An 11,022-nucleotide genomic window follows, 5' to 3' on the forward strand; every position below is an offset into this window, starting at 1 on the left:
ATCTTGAAGATTATATCCATTTGAATTACTATATCCAAATAAATAAAAAATTATGAAAAAAACAAAACCTCACCCACAAGCTACATCATGACAGATGGAGAAATGATTGAATTTGTCAGTGATTTCATTTTGCTTGAATCCACAGTCAGCACGCATAGCATCAATAGTAAAAAAAATCAGAAGATGTATTGCAAAAATATGCACTCAAAGACCCTTGGATTAATGAGCAAGGGGATAACAGGTTAAAAGATGAACGTGTGGCTAACGCAAGACATGATCTTTTAATTTGCTTCCTATGTATCTGAAATTTAATAAGGAATACTGAAGAATTGGTACCTCTGAATTGTGGTGTTGGTGAAGAATATTGAATATCTTATGGACTTCCAAAAGATTAAACAAGTCTGTCTTGGAGAAAGTGCAGCCAGTGTGCTTCTTCTTAGAGGAAAGGATGGTGAAATTTCATCTTACATTCTTTGGGCATATTATCAAGAGAGGTTAGTTCTTGGAAAAAGACAACATGCTTGGATAGGTAGAAGGTCAGAGGAAGAAAAGGAGACCCCCAGCCAGTGAACTGATGCAGTGACTGTAACAATGGACTTAAGCATGATGGAGATTGTGAGGATGGGGCAGGACAGGCAAGGTGTTTCTTGTTCACAGGGTTGTTATCAGTTGTAGTCAGATTGACAAATATATCTTGGAGAAAATACAGCCAGAGTGCAGCCCCAGAGGCAAGGATACTTTGGGGCATGTTCTTGTTATGTGCCATCACGTTGGAACCAACTCATAGCTTGCCTTATTGGGGCTGGGGGTGGGACAGGATGGTCCTGAAGCTGTAAATCGTACAGGAGGAGCTTGCTCATCTTTCTCCAGTGGAGCAGCTTGTGTGATTTTGGATTGACAGCACAACTCCTTACCACTAAGACACCAGAGATCCCTTTGGACATGTATTCTCTGAAAAGGGCAGACAATTCACTTGGGAAGGTGGAGGATTAGTGAAAGAGAAGACATCCTGGCAGGTGGATTGACACATGGGCTACAGTACTGGGCTCAAGTCTGTCAGACAGAGATGACGAGGATGGTACAGGAGAGGACAGGGTTGACATTCCTGTTCATAGGGTTACTGTGAGTCATATTTGACTCAATTGCACCTACGAACAACAGTCATTTTGTCTTCTAATTTCTAACTCTCCTTATCCCATTCCTGGTCTTCTTTCATTTCCTGATCTAGGAAAATAAGTCAAATGGCCACTTGTATTGCTCTGTTACCCTCAAAACGTCACTGTCTTCCATTCCAGTATGTTGGTCACTGGATCCAGAAATTCAGAACCCTGTGTCTCTTCTCATTTTTATAGCAGACCTGCGGAGAGCTGTTGAAGAAGAGAAAGTAACTATCTTGATTGAGATTCTTGCACATATTTCTTCTTCATTCTCAACTTTCCCCAAATATCTGCTTATTGTCATTGACATTCTCTATGTGGTGCAAAAAGTTAATATGGTGGCTGGTAACTGAAAAATTGGAGATTTGAATTCACCTAGGAGCACCACAATCAACACTCTTGGCACCAGCAGTCAGGAAATCAAAATAATGAATTGCATTGGGAAAGTCTGCTGTCAGGGACCTCTCTAGAGTATTGAAGAGCAATGATTTCAGTCTAGAGACTAAGATACTCCCGATACAGATCATGGTCTTCACAATTACTGGATATGCATTAGAGAGTTGGGAAGTAACTAAGGATGATAGAGGAAGGATTAATGCCTTTGCATTGTGGTGCTGGAGAAGAGTGTCCTGTGGACTACTAGGAGAACAAACAGGTCTGTCCTGGAGAGAGTGAAATCAAGCTGCTCCTTGGAGTAAGGATTTTGAAGCTCCAGCTCACATACTTTGTACACGTGGCCATGAGGGACCAGTCCTTCGAGAAGGACATTGTGCTTGGAAGGGTAGAGGGACAGTGCAGGAGAGGAAGACCCAGGGTAAGATGAATTGACTCTGTGACTGGAGAAATGGGATTAGGTCTGTTGGAGATGATGAGATTAGCTCAGGATAGGGCAGAGTTCAGAGCTAATGTGTATGTACTTCTGAGGAATCAGCCACTAAAAACTGTGGAGTAGTATTTGTATGTACATGAGGTCACCTACAGTATAAACTGACTCAGTGAAAACTAGGATTATGCTTCCTTCCTGAGACAGTCACCATTTATACTAATGTTTTGTTTTTATCCTCAAGCCTTCTTTCCAACTACTCATTCTTTTTGTTCTAAAGATCTCTTATTTTAAAAAAATCAGAGCATCAAATATTAGCTTTCTAAACTCTCCACCCTTTTATCCACAAATTACCAACATTTTTCCTTACCTTCCAATCTTTCTCAGCTCACGAGAGAAGGAACAGCCATTCCAGTGCTCTTCATCCCAACCACTCTCATCTTCATTGACCTTGTATTATCTTTCCTAAACCATCAGCCTCTTGCTCTCCACTGATTGTTTCCTCTCTAAGCAATAGATGTGTTTTCTTCTTGTCCATCATTCAATTTTGGCCTTGTTTCAGTTTTACTTCCATCTTTGACCTAGTGGAGAAGAAATACTGTCCAGTTTTTCACTTCCCATTCTCTTTTCAGTCCAGTTAACTTTTTGGGTTTTCAACTTTGGCATTTACACTGTATCTTTTTGTGCTGGACTTGACACCACAAATTTCACATTTCATCATGTATTAAAGCTGCTACCCAAAAGGTTGGCAGTTCACATCTTCTAGCTGCTCTCTGGGAGAGACGTAAAGATTTACAGCCTTGGAATCCCAGTGGAGGGTCACCGTGAGTGAGAAGTGTCCAGCAGTGGGTTTGGTTTACTTCCGTGACATCATTGGCCATATTTTCCTGAAATTTCTTTTTACATTCTTTTGTAACCACTCCTTAATCTTTTGGCTTTAACAAGCATAAATTTATTTTCTCATAGTTTAGAAGGACTAGACGGGTAAATTCAGTGCCAGCTCTGGTGAAAGACAGTCTCTTTGTGTCAGCAGCTTTTTATACCCTCTTAAATGATAGTGTTTGCTCTGAGATTTTTACCTCACACCACTTTTCTTCTCCCAGACAGCTTTAACTACCACTTACATGTATGCTGATAGCCTGGTATTCTTTGTCTCACTTCCTATTTACAGCAGAGGTCAGGCCACTTATGTGTGTATTTATCACAGAATTCTCAAATTCAAAAATAGTACTAATTCTTTACAGAATTAATATTCCCTTCTAAGTATTTAGTCAGAGAGTTTCAGGATCATTCTACACTAGCACTTTCCAATAGAAATACGACACAAGCTAGTTGTTGCATTATGGAATGGCATTCGGTCTTTTGTTCCAAGTTGCTATGAGTTGTACTCAACTTGACAGCAACTAGCAACAGCAGTTGTTATGTGCTTTCAAGTTGCTTGTTACTCATAGCCCACATGAAAGGTATTTTAATATGTTTTATTTAACTCAAATAATTTAAATTGTAATGCATTAACAATTAATTTTGTTAAAATTTAATATTTTACCTTCTTATTTTCATGTTATTGTGTGCCATTGAGTCAGAATCAATTCATAGCAGAGCTTCCAATAGGTTTTCAAATGCGGTAAGTTGTATGGAAGGAGATTGCCCATCTTATTCCATGGATCAGCTGGTGGATTCGAACCACATGCCTTGGGATTGCAGCACAGCTTCTTACCACATGCATACTCGTCGAAATCTTATGTGCTTTTTATACCTGTAGCACCTCTGAGTAACCACGTTTCAAGGGTATATGACTACAACAATCTATATTTTTAGAAGGCACACAATGCATATAATAGTTTACCCACCACTTGTCAGTCAATTCTGACTTTGAAGAGCCTGTAGAACAGACTAGAACTGTGCTATTGGGTTTCCAGGGCTGATGTCTTTATGGAAGCTGACTGTCACACTTTTCCTCCATGAGTTCAAACTGAGGAGGAAATTTTGACAATAAATATAATTGCTTTGGTCTGGGTCTGAATAAGGAGCTATACATGAGCCTGTAAAAGCTTCAAGGACAGTAAAAAGGAGAATGAGCACATGGAAGATGTGAAGACAGGAAACCTAGGTTGACTTTGACGGCAAGTGTGGATAAAGGCTTATAAGTTCTACAATGACACCGTTGGATTATTTCAAAATTTCCCCTACATTTAGACTCTCCTTTTAACTAGAGAACTTTACACATTGCCACTCACTGAACGCCCCCAGCTGAGTTTTAAAGAATACAAATCAGGTAGGAGGAGACTTCCCAGTTTTCCCCTCTGGGCCCTTGGTGGATTCCGGCTCTCACAGATGCCCCACCTTTGAGTTGCAGCACAACTTCATACAGTCTAGACCATCAATGGACATTGCTGCCATCGAAGCACTTGACCTCGGTTCTGTTGCCAGTCTATGCAATAAAGTAGAGAACTCAGTATTTTGTGTTGTTGTATGCCATAATGTTGGCACAGGCTCATCACTGACCTGCCAGCAGGATAGTTGAGGCAGTAAATCACACAGAAGGAGATTGCCCATGGTTTTTCTGTGCCACATTCAAGCTGCATGCTTTTAGGATTGCCGGCACAACTCCTTAGTAGCAATATAAAAATTAAACCTGATTCTTAGGGTATTTACATCCAACTGTAGGATTTTATGTTAATTTTTCATTCATGAAAGAAAGAATTTAAAAATATTTCAGAATCTCCAAGATATTGAATGGTTTCAGTATGGCATGATTTTGACATTGAGATCAGTATTGAACAATTCCATATAGTATTTACTTTTCAGTTCTATGTCAGCAAAAATAATCTGACATAAAGAACGAGGTAAAGCTATGCCATATGGAAAAGGAGAATATAAACTGTTAGCTACTGTAAGAAAAAGAATAGACTTTAGCTTGCATATTTAATTTTCTGTCTTCTCTCCAAGATAGTGTTTCAAATGTAAATGCTGTTTAAAAATTTTGTGAAGATACTATAAGTTTTGTAGTTTGACCAGTAGTACATGAATAAGTCAAAGCTATTAAAAAGCTCTTTAATTTTAATTTCATTGTTTCGGTTTCCCCTCCTACACAGTGTTATATAAAACAGCAAGAAACTAAGTGGTTCGCTGCAAGTTTTTTTGAAGTTTCTGCCCCTATTTTGCCATTTTCTGGTTAGTCTCTGTTGGAAACCCTAATGAGATGAAAACCAGGCAAACAAGTAGACCAGTAAGCTGGAAGAGACAAGAGGCAATGCACATGGAGTGTCTGTTGTCGTTCAGTCAGTCAGCAGAATAAATGTGTCTTAATACAGTAGCCATGTTATAAATAGCCTAGCGCAAGCCTACGCATTTGCTTCATTTCATTTTGTCTCTTTCAGTAGCTCTTTCACCATGCATAAGAACATTTTTTATTGCATTCATTGGTGAGAGAGTCTTCCTTCTGGCCATACACACATTTGAAAGATGAATTATCTTCAAGAGCTTAATAGGAGCTTTAGGAGAATAGAGCTGTTCTTGTTGTAGAATGTACTGTGTTTTCAACTTCACTTAGCCCAAGACCTGTGTAAAATGTGACTTTATATCTAACTAAACATTTCTGCTGATCTCTGATCTTTTGTAGGTGATTCGCAAGGGCTGGCTAACCATCAGCAACATTGGCATCATGAAAGGAGGCTCAAAGGGCTACTGGTTCGTCCTCACTGCCGAAAGCTTGTCCTGGTATAAAGATGATGAGGTAATCCTCAGAGAGGGAGTGTTTTTGTTAAAATATTTGAATTTGAAATTAATTAGTATCGTATAACCACATGTGAAACACTACTTTTTATCCTTTTGCGAGATTTAAAGTGAAGTGCTGTTTGAAGAAGCATTATTTTTTTTTCTGTGTTGATTTTAAAATTTCTTGTATTTCTTTGGGATATTCATCATATGTGATTACCTCAAAAAAGTTAAGTTAGGAGTCTGTTGTTGGGAGTTTGCTTCTTTATAATAATGTGAAAGTACTGTTAAGAGAAATAAGTGTTCACTAAGTTTCTTGAAAAAGACTAAGCTAGTCTTAACAATGAAATGAATAACCGTGGTGCAGAGTTAATATAGTATTTTGGAGTGTTTACTGTGACATCTATCTCAAATAACAAGCTTTTGAATATGTCCCAGTAACTATTCTTCACTTGAGTCCCAGGTAATTTTACGTCTACTTTTTTTTCCTTTTGAGAATTTTATTCCTGTGTAAAAGCTTGAATGTGATAGTTATACCTCTCTGATTTATTTTAGATGTTAATAATTTTAGTCCTATCATAGTTTTAGTTTAGTTTACTATTCTTTTAAACCTGATGGCTATAAAATGGAGGTGGGGTGGAAGGTGCATTAATATTTCAGAGCCTTTAAAATGTGATAAAAGTGATACTACTACATTTGAAAGGGGGAAGGAGATGGCAAAGGAGAGGAAGACCTTTAAACAGGTGGATTGGCAGTGTCCACAGCAATGGGCTCGAGTGTGTGAGAGATTGTGATGATGGCACAGGATAGGGCAGAGCTCAGATCTGTTGTTTGTAGTATTCTTTTATTTAACCTATTCATATTTATTACTAAATTAACTGAATATTTTTCAGATAATAATGGTTCTGAACTTACATATTTACTACTGGTGTCAAGATGCACAGTCATATATATATATTTATATATATTATATATTTTTACATATATTTATATGTTGTTGTTGTTGCTGTTACGTGCCGTTGAGTCGTTTGCGACTCACAGCGATCCTATGTACAACAGCCCTAAACCCCACTCTATCCTGTGCCAATCGCATTGCCTCTGACACACCCATCCCGATTACCCCAGTCACTGAACCAATCCACCTCATAGAGGGTCTTCCCCTCCTGCGCTGTCTGTCTACTCTACCCAGCATGATGTCCCTCTCTAAAGACCTGTCTCTCCTTACAACATGTCCAAAGTATGTCAGACGAAGCCCCAGAATCCTTGCCTCCAAGGAGTAGCCTGGTTTAATCCTCTCTACGATGAATCTGTTTGTTTTCTTGTCAGTCTATGGTATATTCAATACTCTTCTCCAGCACCACAGCTCAAAGGTGTCCATTCTCCTTCTATCCTCCCTAGTCATTGTCCAGCTCTCTGATGCATAACAAGTGATGACAAAGACCATGGCCTGTATCAGGTGCACCTTTGTCTCCAAAGAGACACCGTTGCTCTTGAGTACTTTAGAGAGGTCCCTAACAGCAGACTTTCCCATTGCAATACATTTTTTTATTTCCTGGCTGCTGGTGCCAAGAGTGTTGACTGTGGAGCCGAGCAAACCGAAGCTGTGAACAATCTCAATCTCTTCGCCATCCATCCTGATGCTACCAATTGGTCCAGTGGTGAGAATTTTTGTCCTCTTGACATTGACCCTCAGTCCATACTGAAGGCCGCAGTCCTTGACCCTCTGCAGTAAGTGCATGAGGTCCTCCTCAGTTTCAGCAAGCAGGGTTGTGTCATCTGCATAACGCAGATTGTTGATAGATCGTCCACCAATCCTAACACCACGCTTCTCCTCATAGAGCCCAGCCTCTCGGATAATCTGCTCTGCATATAGGTTGAAAAGGTATGGAGATAGGACACATCCCTGGCGCACACCCTTCCCAATTTTGAACCATTCAGTGTTGCCCTCCTCTGTTCTGACGACTGCCTCATGATTTCTGTATTAATAGTTCAGTAACATTGGTTACAAACAACATATTTTATTTCTATTTGAGTTGTTTAATCATGTTTATTTATTTAAACTATCTCCCCTACTAAAGTTCTCATTTGTGTTTGAGATTAAATGTCAGTTTATACTTACGTAGTTAATTCTTTGTTCAAAGACAGGTATTTTATTAACTGGGCTAAGCTGGTGTTTATTTGGTGGTAGCTTCATGGGATAGCTCTGTTTAAGATTTAGAGGTTATATCCAGTCTCAAAAGATCCAGTAAGTCTGAATTTGATGTCATGTGTTTGTAGTATTCTTATGAGTTGTACTCAGCAGCATCTAACAACAGCTGAATTTGAGAGAGCATTCTTAGAGCTTGCACGGTAGCAGGTAAACATTAGATTAGAATGCTTGGTGATGGTAAGCCTGTGGAACAGGCGAGAGTTGTTAATAATGGACATGTGTTCAGGGTTAAATACTCTTCCTATTTTGACTTGATAGCTTCTGAGAGCATCACAGTATTCCTGTGTCTGTTCTTGAAGCAAAACTTTTTTGCCTTATAGTTCCCTAAAGGAAAATTTCATCTTTCTGTCCCAAGTGGTTTGTACACAACAGTGTTTTGAATAAATATTGGATGAGTGTTTTGATTGATACTAAATTTTTTGCCATGGGAGATACCATATAGAATTGTCTAAAGAAAAACAATATACTCAAAAGTTTATATGTAAACATTTATGCCATTTGTTTTACTGACTACAGTCAAAAGTGGACTCATTCATTGCAAAAATCTGAGCATTGGCAACTGTTCCTAGATGGGAAATTCTCCCATGTGATTTACTGCTTCTGAAAACCCACCTGAGTTTCAGCTATGGGTCGGTCCCACCTTGGTGGTACGCAACCACCACAGTATTTTACATACATGAAATAACTCCTTTAATCTTCATTAGATGACTCAGTGGCACATATCAACGACAGATCTTCATTACATTCAGTACAATCCTAATTACAGAAAGTATAAAGACCCCATTTTTCATATGAAGACATTGAAAAACCCCATTCCACCAGCCATTTCTGTAGGATCCTATGTTGCTTCCTGCAGCATATTTGCTGTTCATGTAAATAAGTAACTTCCTAAGGTCACAGAGACAGTTGTTGGCAAAGCAGAAGTTCAGACCCAGATTATGGTTCCAGAACCTCATTCCTTAGAGGATGTTTTCCCTCCAAGAACTGCAAAGGTGGCTAAAAATGTTAGAGGTGACTGAAGTTGTTCAAGCCAACCTGGCCCTACAGGGAATGCATTAACATGATTTCCAGACATCTGAGCATTGATGTGTCCTTGAGTGTTGTTTTTTAGGGGCTCTGAAAATTCTAGTATAGCTACATTCATTTGAGGTAATGAATCTCCCACCTAGTGCTGTGGGTTCCAAAAGAAGAAGCCTATTGGATGGCACGTGATACTCAGTGTATGGAAGGAGGGAACATTGAGAGCTCCGTGGACTCATTGTTGCAAGTCATTTTATTCTTCTTTTGTGGACTGAGAATAACATTTTTAGAAAATTATTGCCAGGTCTCCCTCTCATGTACATTATCATAATAACTAGACCATAAAGATGTACAGTTATCATGAGAGTTTATTGCTTTAGTAAGGCCAGGGTGCTGGAGGTGATGGATTTCCTGTGACTATCTGCCAGTGCTTGAACAAGGCACTTCACTTCTCTGAGCCTCAGCCTTTTCATTGGTCCAATGGGGTCACTGATGACTCTATCACTGAAAGGGAAATGTTGGAGAAAAACTAGTAAGTGTCTAATGAACTTGTAAGACATCATACAGATATATTTCCTATTACATGTAACTCCATGTCCTCCACTGTAGTACCATTCTTTGGTGCAAAGATACTCTAATTTCTTAGTGTTTGTTATATCATGTTATGCATTGAATATGTGAGATTTGGAGTATTTTAGCAGAAAATTATAATATTCAATCTCCAAAACTGATACTTTTGTTATCATGTTCTCTTCATCTGTTTCTTCCAAACCTCAACCAAGAAGTAGCTGATAATATCAAATTGCATGATTATTTACTATAAAGCTTTATACCAGTAACTGTGGCAATGCTAAATTTCCACTTCATCCTCAGAGAGTTGTTATAATAATAGTGTGGGTATGATAAACATCATTTACCTACTTGCCTGTAAATTGTCATCACTACAAGATTAGAATTTCCCGCATCATAAAAAAAAAGAGAAACCATCTTTCCCAGTATATAACTTACCATAAAGCAGATTTTCCCAGGTCTGACTGCTTTCTAGTTACATTTGGTACCCCAGTCTTTGATTAAAAAATTCAAGTGTGTTACCAGAAACTCTGTGAACCTCATTTTGAACTTATTTCAAGAGCATCCTGTCTATATACACATCACATCCTTCAATATGAATTATGATTCAATAAGAAGAAAAAAATCTTAGTCATTGGACCAACAGGCAGCAGGTAGATAGAAAATTGAGCTGGTTGTGATTTGATTTTACTTGGATCCACAGTCAACACCTGTGGTACCAACAGTCAAGAGATCAGAAAATGTATTGCATTGGAGAAATCTGCTATCCTGTGACCTCTTTAAAGTGGTGAAGAGTGAAGGTTCTAGTTTAAGGACAAAGGCATGCCTGGTCCAAGCCACTGTATTTTAGATTATATTTATATTTCTGTTTCTGTTTCTATTTCTATTTCTATTACTTTATGCTTTATCTGAAAGTTAGGTAGTGAATAAAAAACACCAAGGAACAATCAATACCTTTGAACTGTGTGTTTGGAAAAGAGTGTTGAATGACCCATGAACTGCCAAAAGAACAGACAAGTCTGACTTGAAGGATATGCATCCAGAGTGCTCTTGAAAAGCAAAGATAGTGAAATGATGTCTCACACACTTGGGAGCATGTTGTCAGAAGGGACCAGTCCTTGGAAAAAGACATCATGCTTGGAAAAATTAGAGAGTCAGCAAAAGAGAAGACCCTTAAAGATGTGGATTGACATAGTGACTGCAACAGTGGGCTTGATGATGGTCGGGATCATGAAGATGGTTCAGGGTTGAGTACATACAGGGTCACTCTGATTGGTAGCTGACTGGAAAGAACCTAACAGTAATTATCCTAGACACTAAGGATAAAGTGGTCAGCAGAGAATTCATGGTACTTGCCCTCATGAACTGTGGAAAAAAACCATGCATAAATAAATAGGACAACCCATCACATGCTGAGTAGAAGCTAAGAAGAAAATAAAACCAGTACTATATTTTATTTAGTAAAGGTAAGAGCCTGCGCTGCAGTTCCAAACACATGCGGTTCAAATCCACACACTAGCTGCTCC

At 38.8% G+C, this 11,022-nt stretch overlaps 1 protein-coding gene across 4 annotated transcripts in view; it reads left to right on the plus strand.

Moving 5' to 3' along the window:
* Window positions 1–11,022, plus strand: part of DNM3 (dynamin 3) — an 875,056-nt gene that overhangs the window by 501,094 nt on the left and 362,940 nt on the right. For all 4 annotated transcript variants that reach the window (XM_006887429.1, XM_006887430.1, XM_006887432.1 and 1 more), the window contains one exon: window positions 5,603–5,716. In XM_006887429.1, the coding sequence (XP_006887491.1) occupies window positions 5,603–5,716 (114 nt within the window). The remainder of the gene's footprint in view (window positions 1–5,602; window positions 5,717–11,022) is intronic.

Source organism: Elephantulus edwardii, unplaced genomic scaffold (assembly GCF_000299155.1).
Source record: "Elephantulus edwardii isolate Elephantulus edwardi_28Jun2011 unplaced genomic scaffold, EleEdw1.0 scaffold00057, whole genome shotgun sequence".
In the NCBI taxonomy this organism is placed as follows: domain Eukaryota; kingdom Metazoa; phylum Chordata; class Mammalia; order Macroscelidea; family Macroscelididae; genus Elephantulus; species Elephantulus edwardii.